This window comes from Erithacus rubecula (genome assembly GCF_903797595.1).
Source record: "Erithacus rubecula genome assembly, chromosome: 4".
Taxonomy (NCBI): Eukaryota; Metazoa; Chordata; class Aves; order Passeriformes; family Muscicapidae; genus Erithacus; species Erithacus rubecula.
The window spans coordinates 49,659,451-49,680,596 of record NC_136686.1 but is presented as its reverse complement, the minus strand read 5'-3'; the positions used below and the strand labels follow the sequence as shown (position 1 = coordinate 49,680,596).

The 21,146-nt window shown below is 43.0% G+C and overlaps 1 protein-coding gene across 4 annotated transcripts in view; it reads left to right on the top strand.

Annotated features, from left to right (window-relative positions):
• Positions 1–5,303: 5,303 nt before the first annotated feature.
• GRM8 (glutamate metabotropic receptor 8) overlaps positions 5,304–21,146 on the top strand; it is a 309,552-nt gene continuing 293,709 nt past the window's right edge. The window contains exons 1-3 of one of the 4 annotated variants that reach the window (XM_079304728.1): positions 5,304–5,626; positions 5,955–6,211; positions 12,863–13,705. In XM_079304728.1, coding sequence (XP_079160854.1) covers positions 13,196–13,705 — 510 coding nt within the window. In that variant the 5' untranslated portion in view covers positions 5,304–5,626; positions 5,955–6,211; positions 12,863–13,195. Of the gene's footprint in view, positions 5,627–5,954; positions 6,212–7,534; positions 7,749–12,862; positions 13,706–21,146 lie in introns of those variants that run through there. The other 3 variants (XM_079304730.1, XM_079304731.1, XM_079304729.1) reach the window with 3 other exon arrangements.

Below are 21,146 nucleotides of genomic sequence, written 5' to 3'. Positions count from 1 at the left end.
AAAGACACTTCTGAGGCATGATTTACATGTTCTTTTTAGGCATCTGTGCTAGTATCAGGTGATTCACTGCCTGAAAAGGAGCTATTTCTTTCATTTCCTTATTTTTTCTTTTACACAGAGGAATATTTTAAATACAGAAGGTTTACATCTTAGATGTTTGAGAATCTCATCTGAAGACCTGTGTATTTTGCCCAAGAAAAGTCACATATATGAACCCAAAAATACATTACATGATTCTTACAGAACAATTTAAAGAGGAATTGGCTAATAGGGCATACTCACGTGCTTGTTCTGATGGATCTGGGCACATGAGGTGACACCATCATGTACCACTCAGAGATTAACTTCAGGCCAAATGCTGGGCTGGGTATACATCTGCTGCCTGTATGAACACTGTATGGAAGCCATGGTTTTAGAGGAATTCTCAGAGTCTTATAAAAAATACCGTTCCTGCTCCCTGCTGCATGAAGGGGGGTCTTGCAACATTTAAACTTACAATCACATTTAAGCAAAGTATTTTTTTGCTTCAAGTGAGTTTTCATTCATGATTTTGATGATTCCTAGAGCTACAATTCTGTTGCTTCTGCAACAAGCCATGAAAAGAGCTGCCTGTGCAAAATAATGCCTTGCAATCTAGACAATGGATTAAAGATTTGTTTCCTGGTTGTCTAATAGGCAGTTTTAAAAGTAGAATCAAAGTTTATATCAAACCTTGAGTTTTCTTTTTTTATCTAGAGACTGCACAGAGATTTTGCACACTTAGCTTAGAAAACAGTCTTCTGCCAGATTCTGCTGTCCACAAAAAATGATGGGGATAACAAAGTTGCAGATTAGTTATTTACATGCATTGCTAACTGAGAGGATTTTGCCAAAAGCCGACAAGGTGGCTGGAATAAGGCAGAGCCTGATCAGCTCCACTTGCCTTATGGCAAATGACATTGTATGCAAATAACTTACTCGGAAGGGTTTATAAATACAATTTTTTTTTACAGCTGTGTAAAATAGCTATATCTATCTGCTGTCATTTAAGAGGAAAGGTTATGGCTCACATGTTGAAAAGGTAATGTGGCTTGGCTTTCTGATTTATAAACCTTTTTTGTACCTCAACTCAAAGATGTCAGCATTTCAAAGGCTGGTGAAGTGATCACTAAATATAGCTTTTTATCAGTTTTTGTAAAGTAGCTTAGAGTGGAAGGCACTCTTAAACGTGTTTTCCTTTTTCCTTTACTAAAGGATAAAATGATAGACTAGGGGTTTAGAAGCAGCTGAATTTAGTACCTCTGTAGGCACTTGTCATTTTACTAGTGGACATGATAGTGGGGACTGTCCCAGTTGTAACAGTGTAAGAGATAACTCCCTTGGGGAGCTGCCATTTTTAGTTAATTAGCATCAAGTCTCTTCTCTTTAGCAAAAGTTTTGCTTCACAACCCTATCTGCTGACTCCAGTGTTCTAGCTGGTGAGGGAGAGTATTTTGCAGGCTCATCATTCACTTGTATTTTGGAAACCCTGTATTTGATTAATAAATATACTATAACCTTCACTTAAATGTCATATGTGTCCACCATTCTGGCTTCCAGATGTGTCTCCTTCACATTTCAATCACATTTAGAGGCAAATTCTTATACTGTGCATTAAGAAAATCTGTCAAGTTTTGTGACATGTTTGGGAGAGATGTGTCACTGTCATCCTCTAGCTCTGTGCAGAAAACGGAGACATAAGAGAATATGACACAAGACTTTGACCAGTATATAAATGAGGGCCAAGAGCCCTACTCTGCTCCCATGGCTTTGACAGCCAGTGGTCAAGGCAACTCAGACACAATGCAATGGTGTGACCCTGGGTGAGGCTGCTGAGGAGACAGCTTTGTGAGAAAACTGTACCAAATCTCCTTTGGGTTCCCCAGAGCTTTTTTAAGCTTTGATATTCCTTCTTTGCCCTTCCTAGAGCTGTTTCAGCCATGCTTGTGCCTTTGCATGTACCCCTGTAATGAAGATTCTGATCTTCCAGCTTGACTTCCTGGCTTGCCCCAGCATTGTGATTTTTCCAGCAATCTCCGGGATGTGATGACTTCTGCTGCTGCCACCAGACCTGCTCTGCTCCATAGTTTGGCTGTGGTGGGATTTAGTGTCCACAGGTTTTGAAACCTGTTTCAAAAGTTTCAAAAACCCATGTACCAAACAGTGTTCATGTGCTGTTTCTTCCAGCAGAACAGTAGATTCCAGCTGCTAAAATCTTCCAGCATACCGGAGTTTGTTAGACAGATTTGGAAATAAGAAACTGAAAATAGTCTGATTCTGAAAATATCATGCCTGAAAACCAGGCTGCCTTTCCTACATGATGACTATCTTTCTTTTTAAAGTTTAAGCTTTTACATCTCCTGTTCATTGCTGGAACGTTTATTTGAAATGAGCCACAGTTGGGGCCTTCTAAAGGTATATTCTATTAACAGATAGTTGCACACTTTCTTTGGCCTCCAGATAATGCTTCCTGTCATAGTTACTCATGTGAAATGCCTTTTCTCCACCTTTTCTTTTTTCTTCCCATAAAATTTGTAATAAAATATTAGTCTTAAAGAAGTGCACACAAAACAACCAAGTTTCAAGTTCTTTTCTTTAATGATTATGTTTCTTGAATAATTCAAACACACTTTTTCTGTAGTACCTTGTAACTCAGAACCCAGTAGTATCCACTATCACTTTAATGGAAGTCAATGACTTTGTGGTTCTGTATTCTTTAATGGCTATTAATCAGCAGGCTTTTACTGAACAGTGATTATTCAAGAGGTTTTATTGCCTTTGTGGATTTAATTCCCATGTTTGAATAACTCAGAAAGTCACATTTCTCACCTAAGTAGCAACAAAACCCTCATCCAGAACTCAGAGTGTCTTCACACCATTTCAAAGTTTTAAAAAATCAGCTCCATTTGAATGTCATTAAAAACTATACTGGTGATTGCAGTTATGGAAGAGGGCAATTGGAACAAAAATTACTTTGCTGAAACCACTGCTTGGATACACAGGGGTTCAACATCTTCTGTGTAAGAGAAAAAGAGGCACAGAGATTGACTGATGTATTTGGTTTTGCTTGGCTTTAAAGAGATGTTTACAGTAAGGATTTATTTCAGGCAGCAGTTAAACCTGCAGCCTCTCAGGCTGTGCCTTTATGATCCATTTCAGCATGGCTCTGCCAGTCTTCTAATGTGACACATGCTGCCTGTGACAGTCAGGACTTCACAAACAAAAAAGGTAATTTAAGATCTCCTTTATGTCAGCTTGGTCTCCAGGACTGGATTTCTTGCCTTCCAAGTTACTTGTGAAGGTAGTAGTTGCCCAGCCCTGACATTAGTCTTCTGTACAAACTGACATTAGCTACTGTTGGGTTTGAATCAGAACAAATCCTGCTCAAAGAACCATAGATGTGTTTCACCTCTCTCCTGTGTCATCTATCCTCACGGAATGGCCATTTTCTTGTAAAGCTTATTATTATCTTCCATCCCCTCCAATTAATTTTCTCTGTTTGCATTTAGTTAAAGAACAGCAAACTTCAGTTATGCATTTATTTATCATATTCCCACTAGAAAATCATTGTGGTACTCACTATAAATATACATAAAAAGTATACTCTCAATGCCCTTAAAATGGTGCTATAGAAAAGATGTGGCTAGGAAAAGTAGGGGGGGTCATCAGGGTACATTCAGGTTGGTGGCCAAGCTGGAAGCACTTTGGAGGTTTCTGTTTCTTAGTCTTTTGACCTCAGCTTGCTTCTCCAGCTGCAAGATGCACTCAAGAGTTCAGTGTGTCCTCAGGACATCATTGGGTTTTGCTTTGCTGAACTTTCTGTTAAGTGGCTGGAGAGGCAAAGTATAAACGCAGTTGGAAATTGGTCTATTCAGCATTGATAGACCACTGCAACTCATGTATGCCTAATTTTCCTGATGGAAGTAAAAGAGGAATGGAATTTAAATGGAATTTTGCTCATGCTTGAACATCAGGACATAGTCACCTATATGATTATATTCCTAATTTCTGAAATAGATCATTGAAACATCTCCTCCGCCTTCTGTCATTGAAGGTTTTGAGAAGAAACAAATGCAAACACGAGATAATACATCCTGCCTAAGACCTGGCTGTTTTCCCAGTGCCATTCTGCAATTGTAAGAGACCTTTTCCATAAAAGAAGTTACAGGCTTGAACGACTCATCGAGGATGGTCTGAGTCTCGTGGTTTGCCTGGGGCAGACCTTTAACATAAACACAAGCAGTAACACAGAACAAAGATGATCATGGAAATACTGCTTGGACATACTTGAGCACTCTTGGAATTCCTCCTTCCAGCAATGACGTCTAAGTAAGACAGCCTTGGGCAAAGCAAAGCAAAATGTTATTCCTTGTAAGGAAAGTAGTTCAGACCAGTGGTAGATAGGAAGATGGAAAAGACCTGGTTGATGTCAGGAGCCTGACGAAGCGGCCATCCTGCCCGTGGGGTTTGGAGCCCGGTCCTCCTGCCGGGCCCGAGCCGTGCGGAGCCGAGCCGTGCGGGGCCGAGCCGTGCGGGGCCGAGCCGTGCGGAGCCGAGCCGTGCGGAGCCGAGCTGTGCGGAGCAGAGCCGTGCGGGGCCGAGCCGTGCGGGGCCGAGCCGTGCGGAGCCGAGCCGTGCGGAGCAGAGCCGTGCGGAGCCGAGCCGTGCGGGGCCGAGCCGTGCGGGGCCGCGCCGCGGGTGCAGTTGCGGGCAGCGCCCTCGAGGTGGAACCGTCTCACCGAGGCTGAGCTCCGCTGCCGGGCGGGCGGAGCGGCCCCGCCGGGGCTGCGCTCCCGCCGGGCGCCGTGCGGCATCCCTGTGCGAGGGCCGAGTGCTGGGCAAGGCCTTTAGGAGCGGAAAACTTCCAGAGCATTCCGGCGCGGTGTTCCCGGCTGTGTCCCTTACCCTCCGGAATGGCCCTGGCTCCGCACTGCCGAAACCTCCCTGTGCCTGGGGATAAATGGGGACTCCCGGCATCCGAGCCGCGAGCCAAAACCGGGGACGGGACAAAGAGCGACAGGCATCTTATCCTGTGTCATCGATCCGGTGGTGGGAGACACGACATCGCCGCCCGCGGAAGGCGGGATGGGGATCGGGATGGGGAGGGAGGCTCCGCGCCCTGGGGGAGACGGCATTAAACAGACCCGGCTCGTGCCGGTGACTCCCTCTTTGTCCCCCTCCTTTCTCCCGCTCCCCACTGCCACAGCCTCAGCCTTCACTGACTCCCTCTGCTCAGGAATCCCGCGGCACGCGTTTGCCGGGCACCGCGCCCCGGGCGGAGCGGGGGTGCCGGGGAGGGCGGTGCCGACCGCGGGCAGGCGGGCCCGGAGCCGCAGCCCGCGACCAGCTGGGGATTCACGTGGAGCGGTGCCGTGCCGTGCCGTGCCGTGCCGTGCCGTGCCGTGCGGTGCCGTGCCGAGCCGAGCCGAGCCGAGCCGAGCCGAGCCGAGCCGAGCCGAGCCGAGCCGAGCCGAGCCGAGCCACGTCGTGCCGCGTCGCCTCCTTCAGCACCAAGAACAGCTACAAGTGTGGCTACGTGCTCCCCCCGCTGTGCCGAGCCGAGCCGTGCTGAGCTGTTCCGTGCCGTGCCCGTCCCGCCAGAGCCGCGGTAAGCGCAGCAGCGTCGCGCCGCTCCCGCGGGCGCCCGGGGGCTCCGGGCCGTGGGCTCCGGGCGCGGAGCGCTCCGCCGGCGGGGGCCGGGCCGGGGGCGGGGGCTGGCGCTGGCACTGGGGTGTTTTCTTACTTGGCTGTGAGCGGCTCGGCTGGGGCGGTGCGTGTCCGCCGCTGCGAGCGAGCAGCAAGGCAGCGGAGGGTTGGTATAGTCACGGGGGCTGAGCAACTGACCCCAAAAAGTTACCTTGTGAATTTTTTGATTTTTTATTTATTTATTTATTTATTTATTTATTTATTTATTTATATATTTTTTTTTTTTTAAGGCGAGGGGAGGAGAAGTGAGGAAGGAGTCAGTGGGGCAGGCTCGGCTTGGCTGTTCGCGAGTGTTAAAACAGCACGACACCCGCTCTCCTGGATACCTGTCCCGGGCTGAGCTCTCGCATATTAAGCTGACGCTGCTGAGGGAAGCTGTCTGAGACGAGACTTGTACAGAAATTACCTCATGCTATTCCCGATCGCCACCGAGCATAATTCCAGGGACCTCCACAGTAACATGGATATGCAACTCTTTTCGATCAAGGTATTTGTGTATCTGTGTGTGTCGTCTTTAGTTCTTTTAAGCAGACTGGAGGAGGCAAATAATGTGCGTTTTGCCTGAGTTAAGATTTTTGGGCTGGGAATCCCGGGCAATCCTCCCCGCCTGCTTCGTGGCGCCGGGAGCTTTTTTTTTTTTTTTTAATTATTTATAATTTTTATTGTCGATATCCTCCCCCAATCAGATCTAACGAAAGAGATCCCGGACACGGTGCCGTCACAGCAGCGAGCAAAAAGGGAGAATCTCGGAGCTCCCGAGCAGTGAGGTCTCCCCCTGGCCGTCTTAGCCGGGTCTTCTCCCACCCCCAGGGGGAGGGGGGCAGAGGGCTTCCCCCGAGCTCCCATCACCTTGTTCCCATTTCGCTGGCCAGGAGGGAAGAGGGGCCAGGGCCAGCCCTGCCCGCCGCCGCTGAGTGCTCCGGGGCCAGGATCGGGCGAGGTGCCGGCCGCCCGCCCATCCTTGCTGGGTGGGCTCAGCTTCCTTGGTTCCGCCGGGGACACCCCCGCGTGCTTGGGGAGGGAAGGGGCAGGAGGATCCCCGCCGAGCTCTGGGGGCTTCTCCCCTCGAGGAAAAAGGCGAAAGACTGTACGGGCACGGGGCAAGGGCTTGGAGCCCTCCTCGGCGTGGAGCAGCATCCCCAGCGCTGGCATGTGCTGGCTGCAGGAATGCGAAGTGTTGGCAGGTGAATGTATGACACGGTTAAAAAACCCAAACCAAACAAGCCAAGCAACAGCAACAAAAAAATAGAGAAATAAGAAAACCAAACACAAAAACCGTACAACACAACTCAAGTAATAAAAATCAATCAGTGACCCAAAGTGCGTGGAAATCCGGCGTTGGCATTTTGGAGTTTGCAAGCTTCTGACCTCTGGGACCAGGGATTCATTAAAAGAGACTTAGGTTTGCATCGAGGGGGGAGCAGAAGCGCATTAAAGCTGACCAGTTGATGCAAGGAGAGGAAGGAATCACCGCCGGCTGGAAATAAAAGGCGACGCTTGTTTTTGCATCGCCGCTGACGGAGGTGCAGCGCTCCCGGCCGGGCAGCAGGGTTCGGAGGGGACCGGCGGAGCCCTGGCTCCAGCCAGGAGATCCGCATGTGCCCCCGTCCCCCGCCGCGGGCCGCCTGGGCTGCAAGGCCGCGGCCGGAGGCAGCTCAGAGCCGTGCTACGGCCGCTCGCTGGAAGGAGCGAGCCTGCGAGGAGAGCGGCGACGAGGCTGTGCCGGAATCCCTCCACAGCACACGCCGGCTGGGGTACGGATGAGCCTGGGAAGAGACAAAAATAATAAATCGCTCGGCTAAGTAAAGTGGAGAACAATAGGGGGCTCCCTTCAAGGGAGAAGCGCGGCGCTGGTGGGCGATGGTCGCGGAGTTGCGGGAGAGCCGGCTCGCCCAGCCCGGGGGCGCTCCCCGGGCCCCTCCGCTGGGCGGGGCCGGCCTGGCTGCGGTGGCGCTTCCTCGGGCCGGCAGAGGTGCGGAGCGCGCGGTGAGCCGGGGAGCGCGGAGCAGCCCCGCGGAAAAGCGGTGCGTGGCCGGCTGTCGGCTCCCGGCGGTGTGCGCCGGGGGCAGGCGGAGCGGGGCGGAGGGCAGGGAGCGGCGTGCGGAGCGGAGCGGAGCGGGGCGCGCGGGGTGCCGGGTGCGGTGCGGAGTTGGCCGCGGTGTGCTGCGCGGAGGGCGCGGTGCGGTTCGCGGAGCGCTGTTCGGAGCGATGCGCGGAACGCACGGGCGCGCCATGCGCCGGATACGGAGAGCGGGATGCGGAGAGCGGGATGCGGAGCGATGCTCGCCCGGGGACTCGCCCGCTCGCCGGGATGGAGCGTGGACACAGTAGGAGACTTTCCTGCAGGGTGCCCTGGGACGATTTCGGCGGGCGGCTGCGTTTCTGGGGGCAGAGCCGTTCTTGCAGAGCACCGGACTGCACCAGCAGCGCCTGCTCTGAACACAGCTGTGCCGACTGGGGAAGGAGTCTAGTGGGTAGGGGGTCAAATGAAAGCAGAAACAAAAGGGAAAGCTCTCCTAGGGTGCTTGGAAAAATCTTGATTTGCTAGACCAGAGGTGAAACCTTTTCTGAAGGTGTTAATACTGGTGGGGTTCATTAAGTTTCAAGTCCAACCAAGGGCAGAGGAAAATATTCAATGTTTCCTTTTTAAAAATTGTAGGTTTCACTTAGTCTCACCCCAGCAGAAGGACCTGTGCTGGATTTTCACAGGTTAGCTTGTTTGGTAAATGGATATTTGAAGGGTAGGAAGTGAAGGCAGGTGTTTTTGGGGTATTGGAAAAGGGGTTGATCAGGCTGAGGGTAGACATCAGACTGCACAGGAAAGAAATAGTTCCTGTAAACGAGATGCTGAGAGTGATTCGCCTTGAAGTCCCGATTATTGTGTAAAGGTTACCTCTGTGGCAGGGGCACAGCAAACCATTACAGAAGAGCCCAAGTAGATAAGACTACTTACAGTGGAGAATTCTCTTGCAAGTTAGGAGTTGTGATGTCAAGGCCAAAGGTTTTTCAAATTCGCTTTTGTTGTCAGCAGAACCCATTAATCTTCTCTATGTGTCAGACTACTGTGTGCAGGTGGCAACTCTTTACCTGTTCTGTGTGGAAATTCAGCTGTTTGCTTGTTGTGGAACGCTGTAGAGGAGAAAGAAGCAACTTTTGTGAACATCGAAATGAATGTTAGCAAGAGAATTCTATCATAGTTCCAAGGTGTCAGTAGTAAAACATCAAAATAATCAAATTTGTTCTTTTTTTTTTTCCCTCCTCAGAACTTAATAATGGAAATTGCCATCGTTTTAGGTTTTGTTTTGTTTTTTTAATTCAGTAAAACCAATCAGTTTTGTATTGACCGGACAATCTGATATTTTGTGAATGGGTTTTTACTCTAGAACTCCTCGTATCCTAATTCACAGAATATTTGCTTTATTTTATCTTAGTGAAGTTCCAACCATGCTTTTAATCCAATAACAGATTAGTTTTTTTGTCTCAAACAAAATTGTAAACATTTTTTTTAGGTATCTTTTCCCCTCATTTGATAGCTTATTTTGTTCCTCAGTAAAGTGTTCATGTATGTCAGTCTAGCAATGTCAGCTGTAAAATGCCCATCCTGCCTGTGCTTCAGAGGGTATGCCTTGCTCCTGCTGCTGTCTGTAATCGTGAGATTTAAAAAAAACCCTGTATTTTCTGATGAACATATTGAATCTTTCTACATGTTTTCACTGAAAACTTCAGTGCCAGCTGAAGATGGCGCTTTCAGGAACCTCGTTAACAAAATAGAAACATTTCCTATATTTATTTAAGTATTTATCTGTCACTCAACTCATTATTTAGACCTTTTCATTAACATAAAGAGGTTCCATAATGAGGCTGTCTTTTATTGCAATGTGTCTGTGGTTGGAGTAATGACTGGTCTGGGTTCATACTGATGCACTGGTTCTGGCAGTGTGGTACAAAAATACACAACCTTGAGTGCCAAATATCTGATAAAGCTGAATGATTTTGTGAAGGAAGTAATTTCAGAACCAGACACTACATGCAGAAGTTTCCATCTCCCCTGTCTTGCAGTACTCCGCCTCCTTAGGTTTAAAAATAAATATATTTTCTAGCAGAACAAGTGGAGGTTTGTGCTGAAATACTGACTTTAAAAATAGCAGTATGTTCTGATAATGCCAGATATTTTTAATGAAATAAACCCAAGAGAAGCATGTATTACAAGGTGACTGGAAGAGACGCTTTGTGGTTTGCTTACTCTTGGGCTGTGCTGGGGAAATATATGAATTTCTTCTCTGAACTGAAGTTTCTGTAGAACACCAACTACTACAATGGGGAGCCTGGTAAATCAAGAATATATTTGCATTAATTCAAACTTTTATGGTCATTTGGAAAAGGACAGCATTTTACTTCAAATGAAATCTCTCCACATGAGAAAAGTTCATTCAGGCTTTATAGCCCAGAGGCCTATGCTTTTTCACTAACATTCATTGATGAAAATGGAATTAATTTAGATCATATGCTTTCTGCTTAGCTACACAGACTTGAAATGTTCTGAAAAAGGTAATATTAATCAATATATAAAAAGCAGTGTGCCATGAATAAATTAGGCGGTATAATAGAAGCTTTTATTTCTTAGGTAACATTAAAAAAGACTAAAAGGTCTTAAATTTTTAAAAAGAACACTTTAAAATTTTATTTCTGTTTTACAGACAAGCAGTGGACACTTGCAGCTAAGAAACATACTTCTTCAAGAAACCATGCAAGCTGAGGCAAAGCAATTAATGCTTATGAGGACTATAATGTTGAAAAATGTTAATTGCCAATTCATTTGATTTTCAGTCAGTTCCAGATAAAGTATTAGACTGATGATCTTGGGCTCACTGTAGCTTCTCCATTGTTAGAATTTGGGTTGCAATAGCTGAATCCATCACTATTTGTTTGCATGAAGACTTGTCACTTGCTTTAACTTCTGGGCATTCTTTGGCCGCAAGGAATTACCTGCGGCTGAGAAAGAGAAAAAGCAGTGTTTCTTTCTTTCAGGAGTATTTTCCCTTTGTCAGTGGTGCTTTCTTGTTCTCCATATAGTGTTAAATAAGAGTAGTCTTATCTTTTATTCCCTTAGTGAATTTCTCCCTGCCTGGTTTATATGTACATGCATGGACTAATGAGTTCGTTGTGGAACCATAAAGCAAATAGCCTCCATACCTATTTTAGGTCTACTCTTTATTATTTTGAACCCATGACTGTGTTTTTTCTACTAAAACAATCAAAGCAACAGACAATTGTGGCTAGTTAGTAGTTCAATCTTTTCTCTATAGTGTGGACCATATGAGAAACATCCCATGGGCCTGGATCAAATTGCACTGTAGTGTGAGTCAAGTTGTTCAGGTTGTGAATGACTCTGAGTTTGGCTCACAGGGCTGAAGCCGAGGCATCTTTGTAACCTGTGTGCCCAAAAGGAGCCAAGGGAGAACAATGGGATTATCACACAGAACCAGACAAATTTTGTACCACTTGGATTGAACCCTAAGCCAAATTCAAGCCAAACTAAATGTCAAGAGGCGTGGAAAGTCCTGTGTGCTGTTTTCAATTGCAGTAGTTTTATTCATACCCATTAAACATTTCATTTTCAACTGCTTCCAATACCAGGTCACAGTGAGATATTTTCACATTCAGTAAACAACTTTACACTGTGAATATTTTTCTCAAGTCTTCAAACAGCCATAATTTGAAGACTTCTTTTGTGAGCTTATGTTATCATGTAAGGAAAACATGTAATGAAATGAATGTAAGAAGAAGATTATCAATTTAAAGCATTATCAAAGTGTGTTTTGAGTTTTGTTACCACACGATACATAAAAGTTTTGTGGTTTTGTCTGTAGTTGTCTTCCTCTGTGGCCATATTTTTGATAGGAACTAGTCAGATCACTGAGGACAAAGTAGAAATTTACAGATGAGCCCGGTGCCTGGATTTTCTGTGCAGGCATTGATATAGGCACTTGTTCAGTGTGATCAATTCCATATTAAGCAAAATTTTGTAAAGAAAAGGATAAGGTAAATTGCACCCTAGGATGTCTGCTGTTCTCTATAGCTTGTATCATATGTTTTGAGAGAGGTTCAGATGCAATTGCCCACAGTGTGCCTGTCTAGTATCAGGTAAAATTATTTCTCCTTTTCTTCTTCTCAGAGGTTTAAAAATTTATTCAGGCATGTATAATTTTGTTAAGAATTGAAATAAATAAATGCCGTCACTTGAGAATTAAAGTGTGGGCAATTTGGAGATATTTTTAACAGTCAGGTGTTTAGATATGTAGGCTGAAATCCTCATCTCCTTAAAATCAGTGGGATCTCTCCAAATGCCAGTGCAGACACAACATTGTTCCTATTTAATGTGGTCCAAATGCAAGCAGAAAATAGAGATCTTGTTAATGTTAAAACTCAGCTCAAGCCAAATGTTGGAAAAGGAATGTTGGATGTTCAGCTGGTTTCCTAACATAATATGTTGTGCTCTTTTTACTTGAGAAATCAGCTACCTTTTCATAAAAATAATTTAGTGTTAGACATTATGTTGAAGGAGATTGAGGTATATAGTTAGGCCCCCCCAATGTGAATTCCATTGGAGAAATAATCAGTCTAGCATCCAAATGAATTGAATGTGCTTGTAGTGCATTGGATGAAGGGTGTACTTAAATTCAGGCGTCCTGATTACACCATTGTCATGAATGAGACCTCTCCAGGAGAGAGAGTGCAAGCGATTATTGCACTTCTGTAGGCTGTAGCAGAATAATAAAGTTGAACAGAATAATGCAGGAAAAGAGAAAATACAATGTGTTATGGATCAGGTCTGTTTCTGGGTGTCATGCAACATGAAGGTAAATATGAATTACTGTTCAGAATCTGAGCACCAAGCTAAGTTTAGTTCCCCTGATTCGGCTCTTGCTCTGCTGGCATCATCAATTTCCTGGCTTACAATGCAGTGCAGCCAGGTGTTCAAATTCACTGAAGGCCAAGATCTGCTAACTTAAAGAACATTGAAAGTAAAACCTAGGTGATGTAACTGCTATTCAAAAGTAAATACACTGTGTGACAGGTATAAAACTGCTGAAGTAAATGGTATTTCTCACTGGTTTTTATTTTTTTTTTTTTTCAGAAGTACCTCAGCTGTAGGGCAAAATACAAGGACATAAGCTACTGACCTCCTTTTAGCATCAGGACCAGACATACTACCCTACCATCAGTTAAGAGCAATTGAAAAAACATCTCAGAAAAGCTGGTCAACCTGTTCCATCAGTGGACACCTTTTGTAAAACACATTTTATGTACTTCTGCTGAGATCTTTTTTTCTACCTACCTACTGCATGGTTCTATATTACTTATTGGGCACTGATGGTAGCCTCCAGAAAGTGCAGCTTCAAATGGTCAGCCTCATCCTTTAGCAAGAAGAAAACCTGGATACTGGATAGCAACAACGTCTTCAGAGAAAATGGTATACGAAGGCAAACGATTGGTTTCCTGCCATTGTTTCTTCCTGTTAACAGCCAAATTCTACTGGATACTCACTCTGATGCAAAGAACTCATGGCCAGGAATATGCCCACTCCATTCGACTGGATGGGGACATCATCTTGGGAGGACTGTTCCCCGTTCATGCAAAAGGGGATAGAGGGGTGCCTTGTGGGGAGCTCAAGAAGGAGAAGGGGATCCACAGACTGGAGGCAATGCTGTATGCAGTAGATCAGATTAATAAAGACCCTGATCTCCTTGCCAATATCACCTTAGGCGTCCGTATCCTTGATACGTGTTCCAGGGACACTTATGCATTGGAGCAGTCCTTAACATTTGTGCAAGCATTGATAGAAAAAGATGGTTCAGATGTGAAGTGTGCGAATGGTGACCCACCAATTTTCACTAAGCCAGACAAGATATCAGGTGTGATAGGTGCTGCAGCAAGTTCTGTGTCCATTATGGTCGCAAATATTTTAAGACTCTTTAAGGTAAGTAGCATTTTCTGTCTTCTTTTTAAATTTCAAAAATGATGAAATAAATGAAGTGGTTGTGTTGTCATACTTTAAAAAAAGAAAAGACAATTTCCATATTCAAAAATCTGAAATGACTGGTTTGCCCTTTCACAGCAAAGGGGGTAAAAATACCTGAAAGGAGTGTTTGAAGACCCTATTTGAAGGTGCCAAGTGCTTCTCTTAAAGTTCTGAGCAATCTGTGCACATTTTAACTCTTTAGGGATTTGTATCCTTACTTCTATACTACTCAAATTTGCTCCATGTTGACTATTTATGTTCATCAAGGCTGGGTTGGAATTGATTTCCCAAATTTCCAGAAGAATGAAAAATAAGATTTTAACACAAAGTTTTTGGAGGCCCAGATAATTTCCTCACATAGAAATATATGCCAGTAATAATCTAGTGCTATTGGTGTGCATGTCTAGCCAAATGAAATGTACTGTAAAATCTTTGATTTTATTGAAATTTTACCTCCTCCATATTTTCTGAAAGGTGATATTTTTTTATTTGTTATCTCTTTGTGAGAGATTATTTTTAGGTAACAGCTCTAGTGGCATTTGTTTTCAAATACTTCATGAAGCTCAAACTTTCTAGATAATGGAAAAGTAAAGCTGCCACTTTTAAATTTGCTAAACTAGGTGGGAAGATGAGCACATTCTAATCAATCAACTTGGATGGAAATGATCAGGCAGCAGGTATTTAATTTTTAATCCTTTGCAATGGCAAACAGATGATCGTAAGTTCTGCACTTCTTTTATGTGCAGAACGACTGTAACTTATGTCTGAATCTGTTACTGTCCTACCACCCACTGTTCTTTTTACCCATTCAGAATTCTCACTTTATTTCATACAATTTTGCAATCATCAAAACCCATTTAAAGACCCTTTCTTTGACTTTGGTGCAGAAGATTCTGGTAATGTTTAATATTGCTGTTACGTGTTTTGAAAAGTGTTGCACTTGTTTTCTAATGGTTGTAACTGAGATTGATTAGTAGTAGAGAAAGATTGGCCTTTTTTAATGGTTTCTCAGCAAAGTGCATTTCAGTCATTTGAATGGAGATTTTAGTCCTTCCCTTTGGTTCTCCCTCAAAGGAAATAATGCTGGATTTACAGTTCAGTGGAGGGGTAAAATGACTATTGGTTGTGGTTAGGTATTCCTTTCAGTCTCAAAACTGATGCTTCAGCTGCAGTTACTGCACAGGTTTGAGAGTAGGGGACCAGTTCTAGCCATATGTTTTACTTGTGAAAATCAAGTGCACAGAATTGAGCTAAGACTTAAAAAACGTTCTATGGAGAGCAGCTCTGGAGTTGTGCTTGGTGGGGAGGTTTATCTGTCCTGGGAACAATCAGGCATGTTACAGGAGGTGTCTATTTTTCAGTTCACATCATTTTGTGAAGTTGTGTTATCCTATTAACCAACACATATTTCTGAAATACTGATAGATGGAATGGTCACTGTAATATCCATTGTAATGCAGGGCTATGTCGACTATGACTTACACCCAGTTTTGGGTTGAAAAGGGTTCTATAGACTGATTTAAGAAACTAAGCCTGGTAAGACATGCATTAACTGTGAATTAAGAGCAGCAAAAGGGAAAGAGGCCTATGAATTGTCTAAGATAGCAGCAATTTGTCTTCTGAAACCTTGACAGCTACCTCCTGATTTACATTATGCAATAAGATTGCAAATAACATTCTACTGCAGTCTTAATCAATAGAGGGTCATGTGATATCCCCTCTAGGGAAAGATCTTATTTACCCATTTAATTGATGTAACACAGCTGCTGGCAAAAGGAGGAGACATCTCTTTTAGTTTTAAATATAGATCCTGTACAAATGTTCTTAATAATGTAAAAAAATGATAAATTATACCCTTTAATGTCTGATGATGAACTAGCATGTGAAATCTGTTTTTACTCTTTCTTCTCAGAAGTAAATCTCTTCATGGGTAAAGGCTTCTGGATAAGGCTCTGGGTTAGAAGTACAGTAGAAACCACTCCCAATGGTTATAGTCAAGAGAATTAGGAAATTAAAGGTCATTTTCCAGAAACTTAGATGCAAAATCCAGTTAGGGTTGTACTCAGACCAAAGACATAGGCTGAAATTCTCAGCTGATGCATCCCCACAGCTTTGTGGGTGAGAACCTGGACCTTGGCTGGTGCTCATAGAGGCTTGAGGCATGAAACTGTGTTTAGTGTATCTTGATGTATGTCAAGGTGGGACACTCAGCTGGGGCAAATATCTGTACTTCCAGTGAAGTCAGGAATCACCATCATGCAAATGCCTGTTTCCATTTTATCAGGATGAGTGTGATTCATCCATATTTCTGTTTAACAGTACTTTTTAGAAAGTTGAACCTGTGATTTGAAGTTCACTATTGCTGCAATACCTGCTCGGAAGTTCCTAAATATCAGGACTACATATTTTTAAGAACATTATTATCTGGTGAAATTTTAATTTGTAATGAAATTGTGAGAAGTATATATCTCAGTGTGAATACACAAGGATAGCCTTAGAAGTGCTGCTCTCAGCTGCCAGAAATTTTATGCTGCTATTTTTCCTTTTCTTGCAATTTTTTTTTCTTTTATTGATTTTACAACAGAAAACACACAGGTCAATAGTTCTATCTGATGATCTGGTGGATAGCATAAACTGATAGTAAATGTATTCTTTTATCTAAGTGTTTCCATGAGAAGAGGGGAGGGAGGCCACCACAGAAAATGACCTCTATCTATAGCCTTTCCCTTGATCAAATGGCTGGCCTTGAATTCTTCTCTCCCTTTTCTCCTTCTGTGAATTTTGAGGTGCCTTGCTGTTAAACAGGGGATTTTCCATTGGTTTTGCTCTTAGCAGGTCCAAAACATTAAGGTACAAATTCAGACAGGCTTAATTTCACCCGTTGAGAATTTTTACATTTCCAGGGGCACTTTACATAGAAGAAACACTGGGGCATGGAATTAATTGTGTGAAAGTGGACCTGTTATTCCTTGATGATCATAAGGTTGTTGAGTTTTGCCATAATTTTAAGTTGTTTTTGCCAGAAAACATCAGGAGTGGGCTGCTTCACAAAGAAAACAGAGACAAGGGACTGGTAGGATCTACTGAAGATCTGGAGGTCTCAGTTAAGCAGCTCTCACTATCACAAAGGAAACCTTCCTATTGACTCAATCTGTCAAAATATTACTCTTACATCCTTCCTTATATTTGTTTTACAGAAATTCTGTTTTCCTCTGTAGAGACCTCAGGCATGACCTGTTGTAATCCGATACCAGAGGTACAAGGAAGGTCTTACCTCTTCCCCAACTGTCCCCATCCTATTGGCAGAGAGCCAAAAATCCTCTCCCTGATCCTTTCCTAGAAAAAGCCAAGACCTGAGATGTTCTTCCTCTTTTGCCCTGCCACCACCATGAAATAAAGAAAGGCAAGGAGCCACTCTTTTGAACCTCGTGCTTGTCTCTATGCTAAGCCTAGCTCCTTCTTATGGATACATAGGAAGAAGTTACAGTTTGTAGCAATGACTAAAATGGGAACTTTTTCTGTTTTGTGTGACACTTAGGAGCATCTGGGTTGTTTCCCAGGCCCCCTAAACTTGGCCTGCAGGTAACAAGAGACTATGTAACTTAGCTCACTTCATGAGTTATGTTTCCTGTATTCAAAGCTTCTACTTGTTTAATGTCTGAATAACTTGTGTCAATGGTTAAAATCTGCTGGAAAAAGGGAGGCGTTTGTTTATGCTTGTGTCCTCACATCTAAACCCCACGTACTATTTCTGAACTCCTTGGTACACTCCATCTGTCACCTTCACACATCTTCTAGCTGGTGTCACACTAGGAGCAGCCTGGGCATGATGATTTGCATGCAAATTGAGATGGGTGGACAGTATGCTTAGTGAATTGTGATCTCAAGCTTTTATTTATATATTTATGTACATGTGTATAAGGCCAAATATTAATCAACAGCTTTTTTCCTTCCTTGCCTTACTTTGCCTTGCCTGGCCTTTCCTTGTCTCACCTTCTGTTTTGACCAGTTTCCCAAGGCTAAATTACTTATTTCCTCTTCTTGGTCAAATTTCCTTTTTGCTGCAGAGCTGTAATCCATTTTAATAGGTGCTGTCTGAAGGCACTAATATTCACTTCATGCACATTTGCTTTATACATTTCATACACGTTTACCTCTATAGAGGTACAAGTACAAATGACATTACAGAGTAACACTTTCAACTTTATGGCAACCATCCAAAATGCAAGGGATAGTTTCTTTCAGTAAATCTAGAAGTGAATATATTAGTTCCACTAGCATTTTGCTTATTCACTTTGATTGTTTCATTGTCTCATTTTGGGTTTTAGTGTATGTCTTTGCCTGGTAGCTTTGCACAGCTACTAGGGCTATTCTTGGATGATGCTATTTTTATGCTTAGTTGCAGGTCTTTTTATGTTTGGATTTTTATGTTTGCCATTTGGCACTTTTGCTGCCTTGTGTTCTAGACCTGCACAGAGCAGCAGACAGGGCTCCCAGAAATGAGGGCATTTACCATAGTACAGAGGCTTATCTCACTGAACTTCATAAATGCTGGGCTTTCTGTTTAAATTGTGGCAGTAGAGTGCATCTTGTGAAAGGAATATGATGTATATAAAACGTGATACTATTTTACCACCTCATTTCAGAGACCACAAACATATTTTGTGAGGCAACTTGCGGCATCCACAGATCCTGATCTAGACTCTATATCTACAGAAATATTTCCACCTCATGAGCATTACAGACTTCAAAGGTTCTAGGAAGACATAGGAGTCAGTCTTGTGTGACTGTGGGCTCTTTCCATAGTGCAAAAGTTATATTATATACTTTAAAGAAGAGGCTCAAGAATTTTACCCAACATATTGGTTCTCATTAACCAAAAAAAAAAAAAAAGTGCTGCACTGATTAAAATATATCCATTTTCTGTTCACTGTGTCTTTCCACATGTGTCAGTGTTTTCCACTGCATACCATTTGAAATATGTAATAGGATGATTTTTGCCTGGTGGTTAAAACATATGTGGAAAATTTTGTGCAAAGTATGAAGATAAATTGTTGTATGTAGGGAGAAGATGAGTAAAACATTTTGAAGTAGGCCTTAAGATTAACATATTTATTTTTACTTTTGTTCTAGATAATATTTGCACTTTCTGAATAATTTTAACCTATAAAAGAAAACAATGTATCCCATTTAATTTTACAGTGCTTTTTTGAAGCTTAGTACATGCACAGATCTGTTTAGTGCCTGAGCATCTTGTCTTCTTAATGGCAGGAAAATATCTTTATTATATATTTTTTTCATAATTGAACTTCTTTTACATAGAAGAAACATTCATCTCTATATTTCCATGGCAGTAGATACTTGATTATGCAAAAAACCCCTTTTAACTCAGCCATGATTCTTCTGTCAGTGCCAGGTTAAATGTGTGTGGTCAAGAGAGGCAAATACTAGGTCAACACCAAGATAAAATTATAGGTACAAGAGGTGCTTTGCTAACATCAATAATGAAACAGTTGCCAAATTTTTTAGTTGCAGCCAGAGGAAATAATAGGTTTTCAGATTCTGTGAAAACTGCTAGCACTGATTAGCATCAAATTTTATTTGTGCTAAGCTGCTTGAGGCAAGAGAGTACAGAACCAACTTGATGCATTCATTCTTTATTTTACAGTATATTAGTTCCTTAAATACTCCTCTTAAAGTTCAAGAATTTTGGTTTTTCACATTCCTAGATGGAACTATAACCTATGGTTAGAGCAAAAGGATAATTGCTTTTCTGTGTTATTTTGTTTTTCATTGGTTTGCTACAAGGCTTGAAAAGCATCTTCTGACCTTTCTGTTCTCTGTTGTCATTTTGATTTGCTTGTGTTTAAGCATTTCACAGGAACAATCAGAAGCTTGATTAACATTAGTTAAATGTTTGAGATATCTCCCCTGCTTTTGTGGCCATGTTTAAACTGTCTAAAACGTGGAGGGTTTTACGTCATTGCGTAAGTGCAATACATGAGCACCTTACGAGTAGTGTGTAGGTGTTAAACACCAACAATCTGATTTTCTACTTCCCTGAGGGCAGGGAATATATATGTCTATATATATCTACACATTTCCCTCACATCAAGGAAACTGCATATGCAGAGGAAATCATTTCACCCTTTCGTGGCTGAGGTCAGGTGACACAGACAGTCCACACCCCTATCACATACTCCTTTTCCCCCCAAATCATGGGTCTGCATGCAGATTACCAGGAGGGAATGATTCCTGACCCATCATGACTTCTGGAGCCTGTCAGAAAATTAGGGGAAACTTGGCTGGCACAGGTCATGGCTGCGTTATGGACTGTCCTGACAGTCTGACAGTAGAGGCAGCTGAGCTCTTGCTGAGAGATGTGCTCTGAAATAATGTGATTTACCAGCATAGACATTGCTGCTGATTTCTCAGGATAGAGCTCCTCTGCTCCTACATCACACTGAAGGGAAGCCATGGCACTGCAAGGATCATTGACACTTTTTCAATGCTTTACTACAGCAATGTTAGTTTTATTAGCTACACTGAGAACCAAATTAAGATGACTTTTCCACCCTGGTGTTTAATTGTTTCAGTACAGTAGCAGTTGGCCAATATGAATAGTACTGCATTCTGACTGTCATCAGAAACCAGACACTATTGTGTTACAGCCAAGTGGTAGATTTTGTGTGTTTGCTTATTTCCATTCTCATTATTTTCCCTAAAGCATATTGTGCTTTTAGGATTAAACTGATTTAGAGTGCTTAAATGTATATCCTTGTGCTTCCTAGCATTTATCAGAGAAAAGTAGTCATCAGAACAAAAGTCTTACTAGAGGACACTAATTCCACAGGAATGAATTAAATAGCCAAGAGCAAAACACTCGTCTGGGCTGGAATCTATATGTACTCCCAGCCAGATATTATGTCCCCTATCTCTCTGACAGGAGAATTGAGCATTTAAGTGAGACCTTAAATTAGGAGGCTATTGGCCCTTGGCTGTACGTGTCCTCAATAGAAAGAATAAAATGCTTTCAGAAAGGGACAGGATCAGGTCTATGAGTGTGGATGCATCTTTCTTGTTTACAGAAAGATGATGGGTTGATGCAGGCTTGCACTTGCATCAGATAGAACCTCTTGTCATTGGAAGGCTTTGGAAACCTTTGATGGAAGTGGTAGGAGGTTTTATAAGAAGATTTCAAGCACCTGCAAAGGTGGTGCCAATTTCTTAAAGCCTTCACTTGTCTTTGGAAGGAATTTTACTCATCTCCTTTTTCTTTTTCTTTTCCCAACATTTATTTCTTTCTCTAGTTTAATTAAGAAGAGGTACTTTTTCACTGCTGTTGCCAGTATTTTTCAAGTTGTTATTTCATTCCTTAGTCTTCAAAATAAACTTTTTT